A 27,033-nucleotide genomic window follows, 5' to 3' on the forward strand; every position below is an offset into this window, starting at 1 on the left:
TAGTCTAAGTTGGAACATAAATGAACTTTTCTTTGTATAAAGGCATAACAAATGTAACATACAATGAATTTCCTGAAAAAAAATTGTACAGAATATTAACAGTTTTGGTAGAAAATATTCACATCACTATGTAAAATTGTAAATATTTGAATGAAAGAATATATGATGATGATAGAACAAAAAGAAGCTAAGGAATTATTTGGTCCTCCTCATGCACCTCACAAGAACCTCTACAAATTTTGTATACATGTGGTGTTTAAGGTACATCCTCTGCACTTTCCTTCTTCCATTTCTTCCCATTCGTTCCCTCGCCGGCCGGTTTTCGAGTAAAAACCGGAGATTCTGTGCGAGGAAACGAATCCCGGGTCGTCCAATGGGGTGAAGAAGACCTGTCACATTATGCTCAACAATCTCTTGAGTCCCCCCTGCATTTGTTCCAAGCACCTACTCCACAAAGATTAAATGGAAATGAACCATTAACATTCATTTGAACCATATATATATAGACATCAAATTTTGAAGATTAGTAGCATAGTTAGTGCCAATTAGTATTCTTTTATATTCATTGAAATTTCTCTACTTTTATCTCAAATTGAGAGTAATATATACCATGTTTATTCTTGAGTTATTATCATGAATTCAAACATACCGGAAGTCCAAATGCCATTGCTTCTATGGTTACCCTTCCAAATGTTTCTCCTAATCCCTGTTCATAATTTTAGAGACTAGTTAATTTTCAAAGACATTAGTAATTTATTCAAATTCAATTAGTTGAACAACATTTACCTGAGAATTTATGACATAAACATCTGCAGCAGAGTAAAGCGAGGCGACACGTGTCGTGGCCGGAGTCCACAATACAGACTTTGACAAGTTTGAATGCTGTGATAAGAAATGCAGAATACCCTTAACATAGTCCACCTTGTTACTCTTAGATCCAACAGAACCAATGAGAATCTTGAGAGATTGTTCCCTTGATGCATTTTTGTTGGACAAAATAGTATGTTCATGCAACCTGTTCATAGAAGTGTTTGAGATATCATTGAATGCTACACTGCTATTCTTCCTCAACAGCAGCAATAATCTTCCAATATGATGTGTTCTAGCAAGAGAAGATAGGTAGTCTCCAATATCAGAAGAACTTCTCATTTCTTTATTATCATCTTGCAATGATGGTTCATGTTCCACTATTGAGCTTGCTGATTTAAGAAGCAAAAACTGTCCCTTCCCAGTGTTGATGCTACTCAGAGTTATCACAAGCATGTCATTATCATTCAGCCCCATTTCTCTTCGGACCGAATCTCTCAACAATTTTCGTCTTTCGGCCATTTTCTCGGCGCTGAAGGATGGAGTGTTTGGCACGGAAGCAATGCCAGCTACAAAGGCCAGTTCATCATTAACTGACAGTGGAATAATTGCAGGCTGTGATCTTAGTTTCACTCTCTCTTCTTCACACCATTTTTGCCATTGCTTAGATTGTGATTTGGATAAGAAGGCCAACATGTTAACTCTGTGCAAGACTTGCTTCGAACGATCGAAATACTCTCGCCGATTTTCCATAATCCACCAAGCAACTTGGCTTGCAGCAGCAGGAAAATGATCAATATATTGTTCTGTTTAGACATGAATAGAAAAAAGAAAACACATTGTTACCTCATTCTGGCAAAATTTCTAGTTCTAGTATTTTCCATAATTAAAAGGCTAGAAGTTTATGTTAATATAGTAAGATATTAAGAGTAAATACACTGCAAATTTGAAATGTCTTCTTTGCTATCTTAACTCTCACACTATTCAATAAGTATGCAAAAAACTGAAGCTGCTATAAATTGAAAGTATAACCCTCCTACTTTAGAACAAAAAACTAATTCGTGCCCCACTAAATAGGGTCGGCTACAGATAGAAGTACCAAATGATGCATACTAAACATACCCTCTTACCCAAAAAAGTATAAATAATGTTAGTTCTTCACTTATTTACAAACAATAACATCAAGTTTTCAACACAAGGAAACTTTACCAATCTGTTCATACCAATCCATGATGCACAGACAGCTGATCCAGCAATGACAAGATCAGCATTCCTTGCTGCCCTGAAGCTTAATTGGGCTTTGTCTTCGAGCACCTTGATTCGCCTCCGAGTGAGCTCTTGCATCAAACCACCCTTCTTGCTAAGCACAACAGCTGAAACAGCAGCACCACCACAATTCAAAAGTTCTGTTCCCAACTCCATCATTGAGAGTGGTGCTCCAGTCATAGATAGTTCATGGAATATCAAAACAAACCTCTTCGAACGAACGAGGCGCGCGAATTCCCCCTTCCTGTTGCAGCTTCCAAGATAATGCTTCTCAGGATTCCATTGCAGAATTCTATCCTCAATTGAACCAAATGGACCAACAAGAAATCCATAGGTACTATTAGTCTTGGGAATTTCTGGATCTTGCTCCTCTATACCAATTCCCTCGCCTCTCGATTTTCGCTTCCTCTTACTCCGGTGTCTGATCTTCCTCTTTGAGCTAGTTTTGGGAACAGATTGAACAAGATTTTCTTTCTTGGACAAAGAAGCTACATGCATTGTTTCACCAACCCCCAATTTGTTTCCAACAATTTCATCATCAAAAGACATTATAATTCTCTCATCAACAATCAAATCTTGATGCTGATTCTGTTGAGAATCAGGGTTTGTATCAAGTGACCTGCTTCCAAACCCTAAGAACTCATCTTCTTTATCTCCATTTTCCCACCTAGACTGAACAAAAAATGCAACATAAGCCCAAAGGGTAATCATTAACAGCCACAACAGAATCCGGTTGCTCTGAAACCATTGTGCACTGCGGCTGCCGCCACCGCCACCGCCACCACCAACCTTGCCTTCTCTTCTTGTTGTTAATCTCCTGAATGAAGGAGAATTTGGTGGCATGGATTTCAAATTTGATGAACACTGACAATTCAATTTTGCTTGAATTTCTCCCATGTTCTTGCACTGCTCCATTAACATCAGAACAGCCTCAAAGAAGCTTGAAATATGAAACCCCACATGAAAATTTATGATGATTCTTCTCAATATTGCTTCTTTTCACCTAAACATATGTAACAAACAAGTTTGACCAACGAAAAAATTCACTGAAAGAGAGAAAAAGAGACTAGGGTCTATTACAGTTCAGGTCTTGATGATGCATATGCAAAGAAACGTTGAAAAAGAGTGTGTTCATATTAATTCTTGAAGCGCAAGGAAAAGACTAAAAGAGCATTGAATTACATGGATTGTGGCTTGTTCTGAAGGATTAGCATCCAGTGATTTTGACTTTTTGAGGGGTCAACCATTGTTCTTGAATTTGGGTCCTTGATGATCACTGCAAAAACATTCTTTCAACAAGAACTAGAAGTAGTTGAATGAAAGTTGGTCAACGAATATCGTTCTGTTTTATTTTGTTTGAAGCAAACATTATTGAGATTAAGAGCTTTCAACAACCTTCATGTGCAAGCTGGGATGCCACATCAGAGTCTTGTGTTGAAAGCCTTCTATTAATTATCATCATTTTTATTCAATCATTTTAATATAAAAAAGAAAGAAATAAATATAAATTAGCATGAAAAGATAGAGGTGAATAGATTTGATGTCCAAGATATTTATGTGATTTAATTTAGTAAATTTTATAACTGAAAAAGAAGATAATGTCATCTCCATCCATTTCTTGCAATCCACAAAATGAGTAACTTCGTTTAGATATTCTTTTTGATATATGGTTTTAATTTTTAAATGGCTATTCGTAAAATATGTCCACACATCTTTCTACGTTTTGAAAAATCAGTAAAATAGATAATAGTTAAAGAGGAGTGCTACACATACAAGTCATTTGATTTATAAGTCATACAAATTAGGAGAAACTTAAAAAAAGCACGCTGGCCTATATACAATTTTTATGGCGTGCTTCTCGTTCCTCCTTCTTCTCCTCCTCTTCCTTCTTTTTCTTTTTCTTCTTCTCCTGCTCTTCTTCTTTCTCCTCCATGAAAACGAGTTTCTTATCAAATTTGTTCGATCTATGCGTTCTCTCTTTACCTTTTCATTCATTATTTTATCTGCGTTTATCATTGGTATTCTTGCTTTGTTTTTTTTTTATTTTCATGGTTTCTGAAATCAAACTTTAAAATCGTTTTGAAAATAATAGAACTTCAGAAATACACCCAAACGATTACAGAAATACAACCAACCGATTATAGAAAATACAAACAAATATCCTTACACATAGCAATTATATAAGAAAATTAACTTTAGTAATTGTTTTATGGCTCCTAATCCTATATATAATATAATACATTTTTAATTAACATAGAAGAAAATAAAAAAGAGAAAAGTTCCATTCACCACTCAATGGAGAAAGAAACATAAACTAACTATAACTATATTTGTCACCCCCATTAGGAGTATTTCTTAAGTACATTTCAACAATGTTATAAAAATAGTCATGCTCTGATTATTAAGTGTCATATCATAGTTTAAGGAATTTGTTTTAAAAAAGAAAGTCAAATTCTGTTCAACTAACTAACCCATAATTTGCAAATTATAAATCAAACACGCCCAATCACAATCTACATATAATATTAGATGACAACAAAATCAAACTAAGCATTCTCATGGAGCAGGTTTCCATAATATTCTTTATTCTGGTAATAATACACAATAATAAGATACTCAGAAGTTATAGTTTTATACACACAACCATTCCGTAAATATATATATTTTTTCGTTTCTTACTTAATATAAAAAAAAGTAAAGTGACAACTAAATTACTGCTTATTATTATAAAAGACCTAATTTATATTTGTTTTTTCAAAGACTAATTATAATTAGTCTGAAGTCGAAATTCTCGAAAAGCTAATTGTACTTTAATCTATTTTGTTATATTAAAAGTGAATTTTGATTAGGAACATCATATTTTTGTCCCCCAAATTAAACAAATGCACCCTAACTATGTTCATAATAATTCTCACCACACAATTTATGAATATATTTTGTAGAGAGAACTGAGAAGTAACTGAAATAGTCAGAATTCTGTTTAGTTAGTTAAATCAGTTACATCCACCTCAGAATCTGTTACTTCTGAGTTTGTAACAGAATATTTTCTTAGTGTTTTGTTTCAATTATCATTGGTGACTATATATAAAGTAGTAATCTTTACTGCAATATCACTTCAGTACATGAACGAAATCATAGAGGTCATTCAGAAATTCATAGAACACCCTGTATTTTCTTGATTCCCCTTGAATTATCACATAGTGTTTGATTGTTTGTTCATTTTCTACTTAAAAATTTCCCTTAAAATGAACGTATAATGTTGAACAATTTGACCCCCCAGATCAGCATTCTTGAATTTCAAGGTACAAGTTGAAACACCACCATCCTTTAGCTTCAGTTGCTCTATTGATGCAACTGGAAAAGGTAACATCTTTCTTGTCCATGTTTGTGAGCTTGGAACCAAGATAAGGATGCGAATTCTGGATTAACCGTAGTCTCAGCAAAAGGCATTTTGATTAGCAGAAAAATCTGTGAAGACATTTTAGGAATAAAAATAACAGTAATTGTGGCTTCCATTTTGTGTAAAAAGATACTTTTCCTTTTTCGAGTGCCATTATTATAACTAATCTTTAACAAATCAAATTGGATACTTACTATCAAAGCATGTGTGGGGTTCATTCAAGATGTCCCGTTTGATACTGTGATCAAGTATACTGAGAAAAGGAAAAGAAGGAACTTAAAAAACATTGGAGTACCCTGTCTTGTTCTTATTAAGAAAAACAACAAAGTTTAATAAAATTTGTGATTTCTTTTCCGATGAAGTAGAGAATAGACTCGTTGGCCGTTATTGGAGGGAGATGAGATAGAATGATGGTGGTAGTGGTAAATAGGAGGTGACAATAGCGGTGGTGATCACGGTGATAAATGGTAGTTGAGGTTAAGATTGAGGTGGTGAATTTAGGATTGAGTCTCGCTAGAGAGCAAATAAGTATCTATACAATATGTTAATGAGCTGTTTAATTGGCCCAATATGAAATAAAAATAAAATTTACCTACATTTATTCTAATTTTAAAAGTAACCACCACCACATAATTCTTTTCATTATACACATTGTACATTATATATATTAATTCTTCATGCTTTCTCTTTAGGATTAGGTTAAATTAAAGAGTAATTTAAAATTTTAAATAATTATTTAGAATTTGGACAGTCATATTTGTAAAAATTCAACTTTTTTTAGGAACATAAAGTTAATTTTATTTTTTCGTGAATAAATTTGTTAATATTCTAAAATTTTATAAATAAAAATGGTAGTTTATTCATTTATTTCATCAGGATCTTTTTTTTTTTATCACAAATAAACATAAAAAAGATTCAATACATATATATAGAATTATAGATTATAAAAATGTTAGGCAGACAATCACTTTGCACAATCAAATATAATTAAGTACTTAAAAAAAAAATTCACCCACGCGCATCTCTTTTTGATTATCTTTTTCGTTTACTTTTTTGCTTCTCCATTCCCCTACAAAATTTTTTGAATTGTACAGTAAATTTAGCTATGTAAAATTTTTTTATAATATATCAATAAATTTATATGTTATGTAAAAATTTTTATATTATGTACAAAATTTTTTAAATTATATCAATAAATTTATATATTATGTATAAAAAAATTTGTGCTACGTCAATATGAAGTGTACAAAAGAAGAAACGCGTGATGCATATATACTGCTGGTTTTTATTAAATTTATATTAATTTAGTTAGATTTAATTATAAAATATTTGTCTCTGTAAGATGTTGGTATAGATTATATAATTTGGAGGAGAGAACTAGAGGTATTTTATGTTTGTTACATAAATAAAATAGATAAAGATACATAAGATAAAATCAACGAAGTAAAAGATTTGTCGGGATCTATCAACACTTCCACATTTGGGAGCTTCATTCACCTGAATGGTGTAAATTTAAAATGGTATCCTCGTTGCTAAAATTATCATGTTCTATAATGAATCATAATAGTATCAAGTATATATATGATAAATATCTGAAGAGACATCTGTGTTGAAATACAAAAAGAAAAAAATCATCAAAATTTAAGTTTCCTTTATCACTCGGGGGAATCTCCTCAAACTAGTACAACTTGTTTCAGATATGAAAAATTCACCCATAATTAGTAGGATACTGTATCTGACTCGTATCATCCACCATTATACCTACACATAGCAAAAGTTAATTTGGCACGCCTTGGAGCTCCTTGGCAAAAGGGATAATTCTTCTGGAAATCCTTTAGATCTCGTATGATCCACCTGAATATCAAGTGACTCCAAAACAAGTCCATGTTGAAGAACATAGGCGAAAAAATCTCTATCATCTCTGGATTCAAAATATCTCTTGATTTTAATCACTTTCAGATGTGATGCAAGACAAGTAGGAACCTTCACTGAGTGGTCCCATTTTCGTGACGGATGTGGATCCTAGCAACAAACAACAAATACAATTAAAAGAATTGCCAGCAAAACAACAAACTTACATAAATCATAGCTTGAACATGAGAACATGAAATACCGTTATTAGATATTGTCTAGCGGTAAAAACAATAGCAAGAAGTTTAAGCATGCGACATTTCTGAAGCATATTCATTATGTATCTGGTGTCCAAACACCTAACAGTAAGCTCTAGCGTATGTAAACAGGTAAACTCTGGAATACGATGCGGAGGAACCTCAGGCAAACAATCAAACACTGATAAACCCAGCTCCAAAATCCTTATCCTGCAAAGCTCCACAAGAAACTCAAGCACAAAGGATTGCTTAGAAATGTTGATACGGGCGTCCTCCACATTGTGCAAGTTGCGAACACGGATCTCGTGAAACCACAACTCAACTTGGATATCAAGACGTTTAAGAGATGGTGTGTCTATAACAAGCAATCTAAGAGTCTCACCGAAATAAGATTTGAAGTGCAAACTCTTCAAAGAAGGAAAACAAATACTCAATTGGACCTTCACGAAGGATTGACGGACATAGCCAAGAATAAGAGTCTCAAGAGCAGTGCAGTGAGAGAGAATCTCCTCCAAGTTACCATCAGAGATTTTGACATCATACAATTGCAGTGTCTTGAGCGATGGCAAGTGATAACGGCACGACGGTGCAGAAGGCGAAGGGATTCTTACGTGGCCGCCGTTTAAACGGAGAGTCACGAGGGAAGTGCAGCTGAAAACGCCGTTGGGAATAGCGACTCTGGGAACGGAGCAAAGGATGGAGGAGAGTTGGAGGTTCAATTCCTCGAGGTTTGGCCCTAAAACCTTTCTAATGAACCACTCCAGAGTGGATTCATCGGATTGATTTAGGTCACAGGTGAGACGAAAGGTTCGAATTGGCGGCGCTTTGTGGCGGGAGAGAATCCAATTAATAATGTCGAGAAATCGCTTTTTTGCACTGAAATCTGACCAAGCATTGCGGTTTCGAAATTGGTTTTGGTCGAAGTGGAGGTGTTGGAGGTCGTGGCAGAGGTGGGTCCAGCGGCGAGAGAGGACGGTGGTGAGGAAGGCGGTTTTGGTAGGGAGGAAGGAGAGGATGTGTAAGAGTATGCAATCCGGCAAGTCGCTGATCCTGTCCATGGCGATTAGGGTTTCTCTGTTTCTGCGTTCTCTTCTAACTTCCTACTTCCCAGTTCCCGCTTTTTCGGGTTTTCCCTCATTCCTATCTATTACCTGCTATATATTATTCACATCAAAATGTTTCAATTAATAACATAATTAATCTATTATATCTATTATATATATATCTCTAATTTTAATGTCAAAATGTGCCAAATATCACTCTCTCATTACAATTGAAATCAAATCTTTCCCTCCAAAATCAAAGAACTCTCCTCTCTTCTCTCTTCCTTTCTCTATTTCTCTCATTTCTTCACTCATTCTATCTCTCTTATATATCATTATCAATGACTAATTACAAAATTGATAATTAAAATATACAACATAACATTCTCTAACTGTATTTAAATTAAATTAAAATTGAAATCTATTATATCTATTTCTATTCCAAATGTACCACATGTCACTTTCTCATTACAATTGAAATCAAATCTTTCCCTCCAAAATCAAAGAACTCTCCTCTCTTCTCTCTTCCTTTCTCTATCTCTCTCGTTTCTTCACTCACTCTATCTCTCTTATATATCATTATCATTATCAATGACTAATTACGATTTTGACAGTCAAAATATACAATAAAATATTCTCTAATTATATTTAAATTAAATTAAAATATTAAAATTGAAATATAGCTATATTATATATTATATTTATATATTACTAACTAATTTAATAACTAAAGTGTGCTACATGTCACTCTCTTATTAAAATTTAGAACAAATATTGTTCTCTAAAATTAGTAAACATCCTTCTTATATTTTCTTATCTACCTCTCTTTTTTTTTATTTCTCTCTATCCTTCCTACTCTATATATAATTTATAATTCATATTTTATATTAGTAAAATTTGTCACTAGATATTTTCATTATAATTAAAATAAAAAATTTTCTCAACTTTCAAAATTAACAAACTCTCTCTCTCATTCTTTTTCTTTATCTTTTTCTCTCTTTTCTCTCATTCTCTATTTTTCTCTACCTTTATGTTCTACAAAAAATAAAATTAACAACATAATATAATTTAAATAAAAAATATTATTATATACATATATTTTATTTAAATTTAAATTTTTACTGTTTATCTTTTTAATATATATTTGTACTTCTTTTTTTTAATATTTATTATATATAATTTAAAAAATACTAATGTTGTGATTAAAAGTTAGAATCAAGATTCAATTGTTTTTAAAAAAATGAGTTAATTTTATAACTATCAATATAAATTTTTTTATATTAATATCTAATTATATTTTTATATATATAAAAAATATTATTTTTAAATAGCAAGTATAAAAATTAATTATTTTTATTTGTGCAACAAACTTAATACCTAATCGAATATAAAAATATACACGTTAAATTATTTTAAATTTTAGATAACGAATGTTAAGATTAAGGAAAAAAATTAAACTCTTTCATTTGAAAATAATAACTAAAAAGTTTATTATTTAATTTTGTTTAAGATTTTGGTCTTCTTAGTCGAGAGAGACTTTTTTCCCTTAAAATCATTTTATAAAAGTCATTTAATGCTATAAATTTTTCGTGTCATAATCTACAATACCAGGACCTACGTAATTTTAAAAAACTTATATTTCCGTAATAGTATTACGGATAAAAATACTAGTGCGATATGTTTTTAAAATATTTTTCCAATTTATTTAAATATGTTAATTTATTAATTATTAATTTTATTGAATTAAAATAAATATCAAATTATATATTTTTAATCATATTAATTATAATTAATTAATTACATAATTATTTAATATAATTAGAATAAATAAAATAGTTTTGCTTTCGTTTTTTTTTAATTTGTACTAATTTTTTTGTGTTATATATTTTGAATAATATCTTTTAAGAATGCTATAATTAATCGGGGTCGGATTTAGGTAATACTTGACCATATATATATAAAATAATTAATGAAGTGATTAATAATATTGTATCATATTTAATTTTTTATTTTAATTTATGTTATGTAAGTGATAATGGTTAGATAAATTTTTTAGTTTAATTTTATTTGTTAAATTTTAATAATTATAGGGACACGGCGGATACTCAAAGAAGTGTGTTAGGATTTAACTCTTTACTATTTCACATGTAAAAATGGGACGAATTTTATACATGTTATTATAGAACAGGTCAAAATAGAGTTGAATAGAGCAAAAATCTATTTCTACCTTTTTCATTGCCACTCCTAATTTAATTAAAATAAATATTAAATTATTTAATATTTTTATTTAACCGTATTAATTATAACTAATCAATTAATTATTTGATTTAACTGAAATAAAAAAATTTATTTTGTTTTGGTTTATATCAATTTCTTGTATTATATATTTTGATCAACAATTTTTAAGAGTATCATAATTAATTATTTATTTGATTGAGATAAATATTAAATTATTTAATATTTTATTTGGTTACGTTAATTATAATTAATTAATTATAGTAATTATTTGATTTGATTAGAATAAATAGATTAATTTTATTTTAATTTTATTATTTTTTATTTTATATATTTTGATTAATAATTTTTAAAAATATTATAATTAATCATTTATTTAATTTGATTGAGATAAATATTAAATATTTATTTGATCACATTAAATATTTATTTGATCACATTAAAGCATTGGAGGGAGCTGAGATAGTAATAGTATGATGGTGGTAGTGGTAAATAGGAGGTGACAATAGTGGTGGTGATAGCGGTGTTGATGACGGTAATAATGATGGTAGTTATGTTGAGGTTGAGATTGAGGTGGTGAATTTAGGATTGAGTCCCACTAGAAAGTCAATAGGTATTTATACAATAATATGTATAATGGGCTGTTTAATTATCTTAATATGATGTAAAAATAAAATTTACTTACATTTATTATAATTTTAAAAATAACTACCACCACATAATTCTTTTCATTGTACACATTATACACTATATATATTAGTTCTCCATACTTTCTCTTTAGAATTAGGTTAAGCAGTTTTGTTTGTAAATGTTCAATTTTTTTATGGATATAAAGTTAATTTTATTTTTTTGTGAATAAATTTGTTAATATTCTAAAGTTTCATAAATAAAAATAATACTTTATTCGTTTATTTCACCAGGAATTTTTTTTTTTATCACACAAATAAAGATCAGAAAGATTGAATACATATATATAGAATTATAGATTACTTTGCACAATTAAATTTAACTAAGTACTTAAAAAAAAATCCACCTACGCTTATCTCTTTTTGATTATCTTCTTTGTTTACTTTTTGGCCTTCTCCATTCTCCTACAAAATTTTTTGAATTGTACAGTAAAATTAGCTATGTAAATATTTTTTTTATGATATATTAAATTTATGTTATGTAAAAATTTTTAAATTATATCAATAAATTTATATATTATGTATAAAAAATTTTGTGCTACGTCAACATGAAGTGTGAAAAAGAAGAAACGCGTAATGCATATATACTGCTGGTTTTTATTGAATTTATATTAATTTAGTTAGATTTAATTATAAAAAATATTTGTCTCTGGAAGATGTTGGTATAGATTATAATTTGGAGGAGAGAACTAGAGGTATTTTATGTTTGTTAATTGTTACATAAATAAAATAGATAAAGATACATAAGATAAAATCAACGAAGTAAAAGATTTGTCGGGATCTATCAACACTTCCACATTTGGGAGCTTCATTCCCCTGAATGGTGTAAATTTAAAATGGTATCCTCGTTGCTAAAATTATCATGTTCCAATTCTGAAGTACCAATCACTGAATTTCTATATACAACAAAAGGCTATGTGAAATGAATGAATGAATGATAATAGTATCAAGTATATATGATAAATATCTGAAGAGACATCTGTGTTGAAATATAAAAAGAAAAAATCATCAAAATTTAAGTTTCCTTTATCACTCGGGGGAATCTACTGATCAAACTAGTACAACTTGCGTCAGATATGAAAAATTCAGTCATAATTAGTAAGATACTGTATCTGACTCGTATCATCCACCATTATACGTACAGATAGCAAAAGTTAATTTGGCAGGCCTTGGAGCTCCTTGGCAAAAGGGATAATTCTTCTGGAAATCCTTTAGATATCGTATCATCCACCTGAATATCAAGTGACTCCAAAACAAGTCCATGTTGAAGAACATAGGCGAAAAAATCTCTATCATCTCTGGATTCAAAATATCTCTTGATTTCAATCACTTGCAGATGTGATGCAAGACAAGTAGGAACCTGCACTGGGTGTTCCCACGGATCTGGATCCTAGCAACAAACAACAAACACAGTTAAAAAGAATTGCCAGCAAAACAACAAACTTACATAAATCATAGCTTGAAGATGAGAACATGAAATACCATTCTAGGAACACTCAAGATAAAAACAATAGCAAGAAGTTTAAGCATGGGACATTTCCGAAGCATATTCATTATGTATCTGGTGTCGAGACACCTAACAGTAAGCTCTAGCCTCTGTAAACAGGTCAACTCCGGAATTCGATGCGGAGGAACCTCAGGCAAACAATAGATCGTTGATAAACCCAGTTCCAAAATCCTTATCCTGCAAAGCTCCACAAGAAACCCGAGTACAGAGGATTGCTTAGAAATGTTGATACGGGCTTCCTCCACATTGTGCAAGTTGCGAACACGGATCTCGTGAAACCTAGACGCAACTTGTATATCAAGACGTTTAAGAGATGGTGTGTCTATAACAAGCAATCTAAGAGTCTCACCGAGATGAGATTTGAAGTGCAAACTCTTCAAAGAAGGAAAGCAAATACTCAATTGGACCTCCAAGGAGTATAGACAGACTGAGTCAAGGATAAGAGTCTCAAGAGCAGTGCAGTGAGAGAGAATCTCCACCAACTTATTACCATCAGAGGCTATGACATTATACAATTGCAGCGTCTTGAGTGATGGCAAGTGATAACCGCACGACGGTGCAGAAGGCGAAGGGATTCTTATGTGGCCGCCGTTTAAACGGAGAGTCACGAGGGAAGTGCAGCTGAAAACGCCGTTGGGAATAACGACTTTGGGACCGGAGCAACAGATGGAGGAGAGTTGGAGGTTCAATTCCTCGAGGTTTGGCCCTAAAACCTTTCTAATGAACCCCTCCAGAGTGTATTCATCGGATTGATTTAGGTCCCAGGTGAGACGAAAGGTTCGAATTGGCGGCGCTTTGTGGCGGGAGAGAATCCTATTAACAATGTCGAGAAATCGCTTTTTTGCAATGAAACCTGACCAAGGATTGCGGTTTCGAAATTGGTTTTCTTCGAAGTGGAGGTGTTGGAGGTCGTGGCAGAGGTGGGTCCAGCGGCGAGAGAGGACGGTGGTGAGGAAGGCGGTTTTGGTAGGGAGGAAGGAGAGGATGTGTAAGAGTATGCAATCCGGCAAGTCGCTGATGGTGTCCATGGCGATTAGGGTTTCTCTGTTTCTGCGTTCTGTCCTAACATCCTACTTCCCAGTTCCCCAATTTTTTTTTTTAATTAATAACATAATATTTAAATCCTTTAAATTTCGAATTTTATTTTGGAGAATAAAGTGTAATTTCTTATGGTTTATTTTACAGGTACAATAAAAAAAATATATGAGAGAAAAATTATTTAAAGACAAAAAATTATATTTTACCCTCTAAAATAAATTCAAAATTTAGAGGATTTAAATTTATTTTTAAAATATTTTTAAATTTGTTTAAATATGTTAATTTATTAATTATTAATTTCATTGAATTAAAATAAATATCAAATTATTTAATATTTTTAATCATATTAGCTATAATTAATTAATTACATAATTATTTAATATAATTAGAATAAATAAAATAATTTTGTTTTCGTTTTTGTAATTTGTACTAATTTTTTTATGTTATATATTTTGAATAATAATTTTTAAGAATGTTATAAATAATTAAGGTCGGATTTAGGTAATACTTGGCTATATATATATATAAAATAATTAATTAATGAAGTGATTAATAATATTGTATCATATTTAATCTTTTACTTTAATTTATGTTATATATGTGATGATGGTTACATCAATTTTTTTATTTAATTTAATTTGTTAAATTTTAATAATTATAGGGACAGGGCGGATACTTGCATGAGTGTGTTAGAGTTTAACTTTTTACTATTTCGTAGATAAAAAATAGGACGAATTATATACAGGTTATTATAGGACGGGTCAGAATAGAGTTGGAGAGGGTAAAATTCTGGTTTTACCTGTCTTATTGCCACCCCTAATTTAATTGAGATCAATATTAAATTATTTAATATTATTATTTAACCATATTAATTATAACTAATCAATTAGTTACCAAAAAAAAATATAACTAATCAATTAATTATTTGATTTGACTGAAATAAAGGAATTTATTTTGTTTTGGTTTATATCAATTTCTTCTATTATATATTTTGATCAACAATTTTTTTTAAGAGTATCATAATTAATTATTTATTTGATTGAGATAAATATTAAATTATTGGGTAAAATATTAAATTGGTCCCTACGTTTGGGCATAATCCTGTTTTGATCCTTAAAGTTTAAAGTGTCCTATTTGAATAAAAAATGTTTCATTTAGGTTCAATATAGTCCCACCATGAGATCAAAGTTAAATAATTAATCGAATATCCTACGTAACAGTAGTACAAGAACAAGATCGATAATTTGAAAAACAAGTACAAGCTCTAGAGGCACAAAATCAACCGTAAATATATCAATACATTAATTTATCATTTTTCTTACAATTTAAATGAAATATTTCTATATAACTAAAGAAAATGATAAATAAATGTATTGAGGCTTCTACTTGTTCTCCATATTATCAATTTTGTTCTTGTATGCTGTTATGTAAGACATTCTGGTAATTATTTAATTTTAGTTCACATTTTTTATTCGAATCTCCGGATACAAGATATCTGGTCAGTTGGTAGGTGGCATTTGAATACTCTTTATTCTCTTTTATCTCAAAATTTGAAAGGTATTTTTTTTTTACAATTCAGATGTGCAAGCAAGCCCAGAAGTGGGTTGGTATTGGTCTGGGTCTACTACCAAAGTCTATGAATCACGCAATGGTTACTTGTGATTGTATAAATAGCTGTTTGGTTGGGATGAGCAGGAGAATTGGCTTCGCCTTTGGCGCCAACTTGTTGTGAAAAAACACAAGTTTTTGGCTTGACTGTGTCTTAAGGAGGCTCTTTCTACTGCAAGTTTTCGCTTCAGAAGAGGTATGTCGTCATCGGATAGGTGCCCAAGATGTCTTTCTAGCCAATAATCGGTTTTATATTGTATTCGAAAATGTCCAAAAGCTCAACTTGTATGACATATGTTGGATATTTATTGTCATCCTCTGGATTTGAAGAATTGGTTCTTGTATCATAGCAGAGAACATTCGTTCAAGTTCTTTTCGAAACTTGGTGGATATGGCGAGTAAGGAATAATGACATCTTTAATCCTCATAAGACTTGGCCTCCGGAAAAAGTGATTTGTCTGGCATTAGCTTCAGAAACGGAGTTTAGGAATATTTTTAAATTACAACGTATGTCCATTTTCTTTATTCTAAATGGTTTTTGGAATCTTCTATCCATTGGTACTTTCAAGATTAATTGTGATGTTAGTTATCCTGATTCGGGTGCTTGCGTTATTAGAGATTGTATTGGGAGTAATAGTATTTTTCAAGAGGAATTGTTTGCTATTTGGAGAGGATATCTCTTAGCTTGGGATGTAGGTCAACGAGATATTATTTGTGAGACGGATTGTGTAGAAGCGTTTAATCTTATTACTAATCACCAAGATGGTTTTGGGTTTATTGATCCGTTAGTGCTCAAAATAAGGGATATCATGTATTGGAATTGGTGTGTTGACTTTCGTTTGATTATGAGATATTCAAACACGGTGGCAGACACCATGACAAAGATGGCGATGAGATTACTTTATCATGTGGAACTTCCTTCTCCTTGGGAGGAGTTTAAGAGTAGTCTTAAACGAAAATGCTCCTCTATTTAAATAGTTTCTTTGTTTTTTTTGTTTAGTTTATTTAAGACACCAACAAAAAAAATATAAAAGTTAAAACATCACTCTATCTATACAAAAAGATATTAATTTTTTATATTTTAAAAATAATATATATTTTAAAAATTTGTTCCCATATAAGACAAAGGAAATTTGTGATTTTATTTTTCCATGAGGTAGACGTTGGCCATTATTGGAAAAAGATGAGATAATATAATGGTGGTGGAGGTAGTGGTGGTCATAGGCAGTGACAATGGTGGTAGGTAGTTGAAGTCGAGAATAATGATAAAGAAGAATTTGAGTGGTTGAGAAGTTAAATATTAAAGTGGTAAATTTAGGATTAAGTTAAATTAGAGAGTAGTTTAAAATTTTAAATAATTATTTAGGATTTGAATAGTTTTATTTGTAAAAATTTATTTTCATTTTTTATAAATATAAAATAAATTTTATTTTTTTGTAAATAAATTTATTAATATTCTAAAATTGCTTGAATAGAAATAATAGTTTACTCATTTATTTGATCAGGAACTACTTTTTCTTTCTTTACAATATCACAAATAAGGATCAGATTGAATAAATATGTATAGATTATAAGAATGTTAGGCGGAAAAGCACTTTGTACAATCAAATCTAACCACCTATGTACTTAGAAATAAAAATTCATCTCTCTTTGATTACCTTCTTCGTCTACTTCTTTGCCTTCTCCATTCTCCTACTTCTCCTTATTTCTTCTCTTCATTCCTTCATTCTCTTCTTCTTAAGTGTTGCCGTGGTCATCATTGTCATTATTGTGACAATGCCTCTTCTTCCTCCTCTCTCTATATATATGATCAATAAAATTATTAAGCACAAAAATTTTGGTATATAACATACAATTTTTAGAATAATAGCAGTAAAAATATTTGAAATGTGCAGCAAAATTATTAAAGTATAGAAATTTTGAACATAATATAAAATTTTTGAAACACAGCATGAAAATTTCAGTGCACAATATAAAAGCAACAATAGTAAAAGTGATTTTTGAACAGTACAACAAAATCTTTTAAGCTATGTACAAATTTTGTTTGTAATTATCATTAAATTTATGTATCATACAAAATTTTTTATGCTATGCACGAATTTTTTGTATTATATCAATAAATTTATATATTATATATAAAAAATTTTGTGCTACGTTAATACAAAGAGTGAAAAATAAGAAATACGTGATGTATGCACATGTTGATTTTTATTAGATTTGTGTCAACTTAGTTACTAAAAATATTTATACTTATAACATCATCGGATAGATTTGGTGGAGAGAACCAGAGGAATTCTATCTTCGTTATATAAATAAAATAGACAAAGATACATAAGACAAAACCAATGAAGTAAAAGGTTTGTTGGGATCTATCAACACTTTCACATTTGGGAGCTTCATTCACCTGAATAGTGTAAAGTCAAAATGGTATATATCCATCCTTGTTGCTAAAATTATCTTGTTCCAATTCAGAAGTATTAATTACTGACTTTCTATATAAAGCAAAAGGCTATATGAAATGAATGAATCTTATTAGTATAAAAAAGAAAAAGTGTTGAATGAATGAATGAATGAAGAGACATCTGTGTTGAAATATAAAAAGAAAAAATTATCAAAATTACGTTTCCTTTATCCCTTGGGGGAATCTCATATGGTACCTTAAATCCAGCAAAAGTTAATTTGGCACGCCTTAGAGCTCCTTGGCAAAAGTGATATTTCTACAGGAAATAATCCTTTAGCTCTCCAACGATCCACCTGAATATCAAGTGACTCCAAAACAAGTCCATGTTGAAGAACATAGGCGAAAAATTCTCTATCAACTCTGGATTCGAAATATCCTTTGATTTTAATCACTTGCAGATGCGATGCAAGACAAGTAGGAACCTTCACTGGGTGTTCCCATTTTGGTGACGGATGTGGATCCTAGCAACAAACAACAAACACACTTAAAAGAATTGCCCGCAAAACAACAAACTTACATAAATCATAGCTTGAAGATGAGAACATGAAATACCATCATAGGAACAACAATGATAAAAACAAGAGCAAGAAGTTTAAGCATGGGACATTTCTGAAGCATATTCATTATGTATCTGGTGTCGAGACACCAAACAGTAAGCTCTAGCCTCTGTAAACAGGTAAACTCCGGAATACGATGCGGAGGAACCTCAGGCAAACAATCAATCGTTAATAAACCCAGTTCCAAAATCCTTATCCTGCAAAGCTCCACAAGAAACCCGAGCACAAAGGATTGCTTAGCAATGTTGATATTGGCTTCCTCCACATTGTGCAAGTTGCGAACACGGATCTCGTGAAACCCAGACACAACTTGGATATCAAGACGTTTAAGAGATGGTGTGTCTATAACAAGCAATCTAAGAGTCTCACCGAAATAAGATTTGAAGTGCAAACTCTTCAAAGAAGGAAAACAAATACTCAATTGGCCCTCCTCGCCGGATCGACAGACTAAGTCAAGAACAAGAGTCTCAAGAGCAGTGCAGTGAGAGAGAATCTCCTCCAAGTTACCATCAGAGATTTTGACATTATACAATTGCAGTGTCTTGAGCGATGGCAAGTGATAACGGCACGACGGGGCAGAAGGCGAAGGGATTCTTACGTGGCCGCCGTTTAAACGGAGAGTCACGAGGGAAGTGCAGCTGAAAACGCCATTGGGAATAGCGACTTTGGGATCGGACCAACAGATGGAGGAGAGTTGGAGGTTCAATTCCTCGAGGTTTGGCCCTAAAACCTTTCTAATGAACCACTCCAGAGTGAATTCATCGGATTGATTTAGGTCACAGGTGAGACGAAAGGTTCGAATTGGCGGCGCTTTGTGGCGGGAGATAATCCAATTAACAATGTCGAGAAATCGCTTTTTTGCACTGAAATCTGACCAAGTATTGCCGTTTCGAAATTGGTTTTGGTCGAAGTGGAGGTGTTGGAGGTTGTCGCAGAGGTGGGTCCAGCGGCGAGAGAGGAGGGTGGTGAGGAAGGAGGTTTTGGTAGGGAGGAAGGAGAGGATGTGTAACAGTATGCAATCCGGCAAGTCGCTGATGGTGTCCATGGCGATTAGGGTTTCTCTGTTTCTGCGTTCTCTTCCTACTTCCCAGTTCCCGCTTTTTCGGGTTTTCCCTCATTCCTATATATTACCTGCTATATATTATTCACATCAAAATTTTTCAATTAATAACATAATTAATGCGATATGTTTTTAAAATATTTTTCCAATTTATTTAAATATGTTAATTTATTAATTATTAATTTCATTGAATTAAAATAAATATCAAATTATTTGATATTTTTAATCATATTAATTATAATTAATTAATTACATAATTATTTAGGGTGTGTTTGGGAAACCCGTTGGAAGGGAAGAAGCACGTTTAAATTTCTTGAAAGTTTCAACTTTTGGTTTGGCAACTTTTTTTCTCATGAACGCAGAAGTGATTCTGCTGCCAAAACCAGCGTTTACAAGAAGCAACTATTTTTAGCTTCTGCGTTTTCTTAACGGGCTTTTAGCCATAGATACTAACCTTTTATTTACTTTTTACCAACTTTATCCTTTGTATATGTTATTGTATTATTTATAAAATTCTTGTTATTTCTATTTATATGAGCTCTAATTTTCTATTATTTATTATTTTTATTTTTTTAACTATTTGTTTGACATTATACACTTTTATAATTATGTATTATGTTTGTTATTATCTTTTTATAATATGATTTATTAATTCTATTAGATAAAGTAAATTAAATAAAAAAATTAACTGTAAATAATAATAATAGTAAAAAATTATAATATACTAAAAAAAGAGTACTAAAAATACTAAAAATATATTATATAAAAAGATCATTAAGAACTTTTAGATTTGTTTCAATCACTTAATTTTTTTTTATTATTTTCAGTACTATCTTTTATAATTGTAATTCTCCTATACTATATTTTAGTGTAATTTTTTATAATATAGATTATGATTCCATTAAAAAAGATAAATTAAATAAAAAATTAATCATATATAATAATAAAATCATAAACCTTGGATTTCAAATTAATATTAAGAATAAGATTATTGAGAGTACTAGAATAAGAGTACGATGTAAAAAAATACTAAAGTAACATTTAATACTTAAAAAATATAACATATTTGATTAAATATTCTTATATATATATATATATCTAAAATATATAATTTTTATTTTTATTTAAAAAAATATTTTGTCTATTTTTATATGTTATTTTTATTTTAGTAAATAAATATTAATTTTATTATAAAATTAACTAATAAAATCTATTTAAATATCTAAATTAAAACAATAGGATAATATAAAAAAAAAATCTAAGTTGATGTCCATTTTAGTAATTTTTTATCTAAAAGTGATTTTGAATGGTATAAGCCAAACAACATTTATTTTACTATAATCCATTTTGATACAAAAATTACCAAACATAAATCACTTTAACACAAACATACTTTTGACCAAAATCAAGTTTGCAAAATCAATTTTATGCAAACTCCCGTTTGCAAACTGTAATCCAAACACACACTTAATATAATTAGAATAAATAAAATAATTTTGTTTTCGTTTTTTTTAATTTGTACTAACTTTTTGTGTTATATATTTTGAATAATATTTTTTAAGAATGTTATAATTAATCGGGGTTGGATTTTGGTAATACCTAGCCATATATATAAAATAATTAATGAAGTGATTAATAATATTGTATCATATTTAATCTTTTATTTTAATTTATGTTATGTATGTGATAATGGTTAGATAAATTTTTTAATTTAATTTTATTTGTTAAATTTTAATAATGATAGGGACATGGCGGATACTCACAGGAGTGTGTTAGAATTTAACTCTTTACTATTTCACATGTAAAAATGGGACGAATTCTATACAGATTATTATAGAACGGATCAGAATAGACTGATAGAGTTGAATAGGACAAAAACATATTTCTACCTTTTTCATTGCTACTCCTAATTTAATTGAAATAAATATTAAATTATTTAATATTTTTATTTAACCGTATTAATTATAACTAATCAATTAATTATTTGATTTAACTGAAATAAAAAAATTTATTTTGTTTTGATTTATATCAATTTCTTGTATTATATATTTTGATCAACAATTTTTAAGAGTATCATAATTAATTATTTATTTGATTGAGATAAATATTAAATTATTTAATATTTTATTTGGTTACGTTAATTATAACTAATTAATTACAGTAATTATTTGATTTGATTAGAATAAATAGATTAATTTTATTTTAATTTTTATTATTTTTTATTTTATGTATTTTGATTAATAATTTTTAAAAGTATTATAATTAATTATTTATTTAATTTGATTGAGATAAATATTAAATATTTATTTGATCACATATTCATTTTTTTTGTGGATATAAAGTTAATTTTATTTTTTTGTGAATAAATTTGTTAATATTCTAAAGTTTCATAAGTAAAAATAATACTTTACTCGTTTATTTCACCAAGAATTATTTTTTTTATCACACAAATAAAGATCAGAAAGATTGAATACATATATATAGAATTATAGATTATAAAAATGCTAGACAGACAATCACTTTGTACAATCAAATCTAACTAAGTACTTTAAAAAAAATCCACCTAAGCGCATCTCTTTTTGATTATCTTCTTCGTTTACTTTTTGGCCTTCTCCATTCTCCTACAAAATTTTTTGAATTGTACAGTAAAATTAGCTATGTAAATATGTTTTTTATGATATATCAATAAATTTATGTTATCTAAATTTTTTTAAATTATATTAATAAATTTATATATTATGTATAAAAAATTGAGAAAGTCTAGGAGGCTAATAACTTTTGTATTTTATAGCCAACACTTAACTATAAAAAGAAAAGTGAGTGATTTCTCACTATTGAATGGCCAATTGATATAATCTCATACCATTAAAAACATGATTGATTGCCAATTAATAGTTACAAAATACAAAAATTACTGTCTCCTAACACTCTTCTAAAAAATTTTGTGCTACGTCAACATAAAGTGTGAAAAAGAAGAAACGCGTAATGCATATATACTGCTGGTTTTTATTGAATTTGTATTAATTTAGTTAGATTTAGTTATAAAAAATATTTGTCTCGGTAAGATGTTGGTATAGATTATAATTTGGAGGAGAGAACTAGAGGTATTTTATGTTTGTTACATAAATAAAATAGATAAAGATACATAAGATAAAATCAACGAAGTAAAAGATTTGTCCGGATCTATCAACACTTCTACATTTGGGAGCTTCATTCCCCTGAATGGTGTAAATTTAAAATGGTATCCTCGTTGCTAAAATTATCTTGTTCCAATTCTGAAGTATCAATCACAGAATTTCTATATACAACAAAAGGCTATGTGAAATGAATGAATCATAATAGTATCAAGTATATATATGATAAGGAAAAGTATAGGTAACCAACAATATTTTTGAACAATGTCTTGAAATATAAAAAGAAAAAATCATCAAAATTTAAGTTTCCTTTATCACTCAGGGGAATCTACTCAAACTAGTACAACTAACTTGTTTCAGATATGAAAAATTCAGCCATAATTAGTAGGATATCCAGCAAAAGTTAATTTGGCACGCCTTGGAGCTCCTTGGCAAAAGGGATAATTCTTCTGGAAATCTTTTAGATCTCGTATGATCCACCTGAAGATCAAGTGACTCCAAAACAAGTCCATGTTGAAGAACATAGGCAAAAAAATCTCTATCATCTCTGGATTCAAAATATCTCTTGATTTTAATCACTTGCAGATGCGATGCAAGACAAGTAGGAACCTTCACTGGGTGTTCCCATTTTGGTGACGGATCTGGATCCTAGCAACAAATAACAAACACACTTAAAAGAATTGCCAGCAAAACAACAAACTTACATAAATCATAGCTTGAAGATGAGAACATGAAATACCATTATAGGAAGACTAATGCTAAAAACAATAGCAAGAAGTTTAAGCATGGGACATTTCTGAAGCATATTCATTATGTATCTGGTGTCCAAACACCACATAACAGTAAGCTCTAGCGTATGTAAACAGGTAAACTCTGGAATACGATGCGGAGGAACCTCAGGCAAACAATCAAACACTGATGAACCCAGCTCCAAAATCCTTATCCTGCAAAGCTCCACAAGAAACTCGAGCACAAAGGATTGCTTAGTAATGTTGATACGGGCTTCCTCCACATTGTGCAAGTTGCGAACACGGATCTCGTGAAGCCACAACTCAACTGGGATATCAAGACGTTTAAGAGATGGTGTGTCTATAACAAGCAATCTAAGATCGTCACCATAAAAAGATTGGAAGTGCAAACTCTTCAAAGAAGGACAACAAATACTCAATTGGACCTTCACGAGGGTTTGACGGACATAGCCAAGAATAAGAGTCTCAAGAGCAGTGCAGTGAGAGAGAATCTCCTCCAAGATACCAACAGAGATTTCGACATTAGACAATTCCAGTGTCTTGAGTGATGGCAAGTGATAACGGCACGACGGTGCAGAAGGCGAAGGGATTCTTATGTGGCCTCCGATTAAACGGAGAGTCACGAGGGAAGTGCAGCTGAAAACGCTGTTGGGAATAGCGACTTTGGGATCGGAGCAACAGATGGAGGAGAGTTGGAGGTTCAATTCCCCGAGGTTTGGCCCTAAAACCTTTCTAATGAACCACTCCGCAGTGTATTCATCGGATTGACGATTTAGGTCACAGGTGAGACGAAAGGTTCGAATTGGCGGCGGATTGTGGCGGGAGAGAATCCAATTAACAATGGCGAGAAATCGTTTTTTTGCACTGAAATCTGACCAAGTATTGTGGTTTCGAAATTGGTTTTGGTCGAAGTGGAGGTGTTGGAGGTGGTGGCAGAGGTGAGTCCAGCGGCGAGAGAGGACGGTGGTGAGAAAGGCGGTTTTGGTAGGGAGGAAGGAGAGGATGTGTAAGAGTATGCAATCCGGCATGTCGCTGATCATGTCCATGGCGATTAGGGTTTCTCTGTTTCTGCGTTCTCTTCTAACTTCCTACTTCCCAGTTTCCCACTTTTTCGGGTTTTCCCTCGTTCCTATCTATTACCTGTTATATATTATTCACATCAGATTTTTTCAATTAATAACATAATTGATGCGATATGTTTTTAAAATATTTTTTAATTTATTTAAATATGTTAATTTATTATTATTAATTTCATTGAATTAAAATAAATATCAAATTATTTAATATTTTTAATCATATTACCATAATTAATTAATATAATTAGAATAAATAAAATAATTTTGTTTTAATTTTTTTTAATTTCTACTAATTTTTTGTGTTATATATTTTGAATAATAATTTTTTAGAATGTTATAATTAATTATTTATTTGATTTGATTTAAGGATGGCAATACTACTAACTTACTGTCACTGTTATCCATCTCCTTATTCGCTCGGGACCCGTCTTACACCCAGACGAATTTTTAGTGGGGTGAGATCTTGAGAATGATGGAGTCGGATTTAGGTAGTACCTAGCCACACACACACACACACACACATATATATATATATATATATATATATTTAATTTTTTATTTTAATTTATGTTATATATGTGATGATGGTTATATAAATTTTTTAATTTAATTTTATTTATTAAATTTTAATAATTATAAGGATAAAGCAAATACTCGCAGTAGTGTGTTAGGGTTTAACTCTTTACTACTCTGCAGCTAGAAACGGGGTGAATTCTATGCACTATGCAGGTTATTATGGAACAAGTCGAATTGAAGTTGGAGAGGACAAAAACCTATCTATATCGGTCCCATTACCACTCCTAATTTAATTCAAATAAATATTAAATTGTTTAATATTTTTATTTAACCATATTAATTATAACTAATCAATTAATTATTTCATTTGACCGAAATAAAGGAATTTATTTTGTTTTGGTTTATATCAATTTCTTGTATTATATATTTTGATCAACAATTTTTAAGAGTATCATAATTAATTATTTATTTGATTGCTATAAATATTAAATTATTTAATATTTTATTTGGCCACATTAATTATAACTAACTAATTACAGTAATTATTTGATTTGATTAGAATAAATAGATTTATTTTATTTTAATTTTTATTATTTTTTATTTTATGTATTTTGATTAATAATTTTTAAAAGTATTATAATTAATTATTTATTTGATTTGATTGAGATAAATCATAAATATTAAATATTAAATATTTATTTGATCACATTAATTATAACTAACTAATTATATTAATTATTTGATTTAATTAGAATAAATAAATTGATTTTATTTTAATGTTAGATTATACTTGCTCAAATCGATTTTAACAACCTAATAAGAGAGTTTGAAATTTTTACTCATGAATAATAAAAAATATATATATATAAATTCAACCATTAATGTTATTTAAAAAAAAATCTTTGAAAACACGAGACTCTATTATAAATATTTTAAATTAATCACAAACTTTATATTACTATTAATAAGTAATTGTTATATTTTGAAAAAAAATAAAATTATTATTCATCGATTTCATTATTTTTAATATTAAAAATAGTTAAATTTAAATTTAATTAATTTTATAAAATTTTTATAACAAAAATTATTATGCATATTTTCATTTAAAACTTTCAAAAAAAAAAAATTCCGTGCAAGACACATATAGATATACTAGTTTGAATTGAAAAATGACTTCAGACTCGAGGTGTTCATATTTGAATTTGTCTAAAATTTCGGTTCTAACTCAAAACATATTTTGCTAAGTCTATTATTTTATTCAGTATTATTTTTAGATCAAGTTCGAGTCATATTTTAAATAACCAGACTCGGTGTCAAATTATATTTTATAATTTAAATATATATTTTAGAGTGAAAATAATAACAAAATATTATATTTTATATTTTAATTAATATTTTTATATTATGTGATATTATTTTTGTTTTAGAAAAATTTATTTTGGTGTATATATATACGATATAATATTTATTAAATTTAGTTTTGGTACACAACACATAAATCAGAAATTAGAATAATGACAATGATAGTTGTACAACAAAATTTTTTGAATTATGTACAAAAAATTTATGTGATATATCGATAAATTTACGGGCGGCTAAAAATTAAAAATTTCTATACTATTGTACTACATGCAATATTTTTAATGTTATATCAATAAATTTATTATTATGCACAAAAAATTTGTATTATTTTTCTGTACTTTTTAATAAAAATTTTATGTATTACTAACAGAAAAAAGAAGAAACGTGTGATGGAGACGTATGGTAAATTTTTTTAAATTT

General features: G+C 29.7%; 5 protein-coding genes across 5 annotated transcripts; all 5 read right to left on the reverse strand.

Annotated features, from left to right (window-relative positions):
* Positions 1–9: 9 nt before the first annotated feature.
* Positions 10–3,559, reverse strand: LOC130951935 (uncharacterized). The gene is made up of 5 exons (XM_057880693.1): positions 3,256–3,559; positions 2,031–3,076; positions 787–1,613; positions 650–706; positions 10–444 (listed from the first exon to the last, which is right to left on the reverse strand). Exons 2-5 carry the CDS (start codon positions 2,992–2,994, stop codon positions 196–198), a joined length of 2,097 nt encoding a protein of 698 aa, XP_057736676.1. The 5' UTR covers positions 2,995–3,076; positions 3,256–3,559; the 3' UTR covers positions 10–195.
* Positions 3,560–7,234: 3,675 nt separating this feature from the next.
* LOC130948338 (putative FBD-associated F-box protein At5g56700) lies at positions 7,235–8,639 on the reverse strand. Its single transcript, XM_057877061.1, has 2 exons — positions 7,587–8,639; positions 7,235–7,495 (listed from the first exon to the last, which is right to left on the reverse strand). Exons 1-2 carry the CDS (start codon positions 8,637–8,639, stop codon positions 7,235–7,237), a joined length of 1,314 nt encoding a protein of 437 aa, XP_057733044.1.
* A 4,038-nt stretch (positions 8,640–12,677) lies between these two features.
* LOC130948339 (FBD-associated F-box protein At4g10400-like) lies at positions 12,678–14,080 on the reverse strand. The gene is made up of 2 exons (XM_057877062.1): positions 13,028–14,080; positions 12,678–12,935 (listed from the first exon to the last, which is right to left on the reverse strand). Exons 1-2 carry the CDS (start codon positions 14,078–14,080, stop codon positions 12,678–12,680), a joined length of 1,311 nt encoding a protein of 436 aa, XP_057733045.1.
* Positions 14,081–18,356: 4,276 nt separating this feature from the next.
* On the reverse strand, positions 18,357–19,761 carry LOC130948340 (FBD-associated F-box protein At4g10400-like). The gene is made up of 2 exons (XM_057877063.1): positions 18,712–19,761; positions 18,357–18,620 (listed from the first exon to the last, which is right to left on the reverse strand). The coding sequence occupies exons 1-2, from the start codon at positions 19,759–19,761 to the stop codon at positions 18,357–18,359; spliced, it is 1,314 nt and encodes a 437-aa protein (XP_057733046.1).
* Positions 19,762–23,291: 3,530 nt separating this feature from the next.
* On the reverse strand, positions 23,292–24,705 carry LOC130948343 (FBD-associated F-box protein At2g26860-like). Its single transcript, XM_057877065.1, has 2 exons — positions 23,650–24,705; positions 23,292–23,558 (listed from the first exon to the last, which is right to left on the reverse strand). Exons 1-2 carry the CDS (start codon positions 24,703–24,705, stop codon positions 23,292–23,294), a joined length of 1,323 nt encoding a protein of 440 aa, XP_057733048.1.
* Between the last annotated feature and the right edge of the window lie 2,328 nt (positions 24,706–27,033).

This window comes from Arachis stenosperma, chromosome 9 (genome assembly GCF_014773155.1).
Source record: "Arachis stenosperma cultivar V10309 chromosome 9, arast.V10309.gnm1.PFL2, whole genome shotgun sequence".
Classification (NCBI taxonomy): Eukaryota; Viridiplantae; Streptophyta; class Magnoliopsida; order Fabales; family Fabaceae; genus Arachis; species Arachis stenosperma.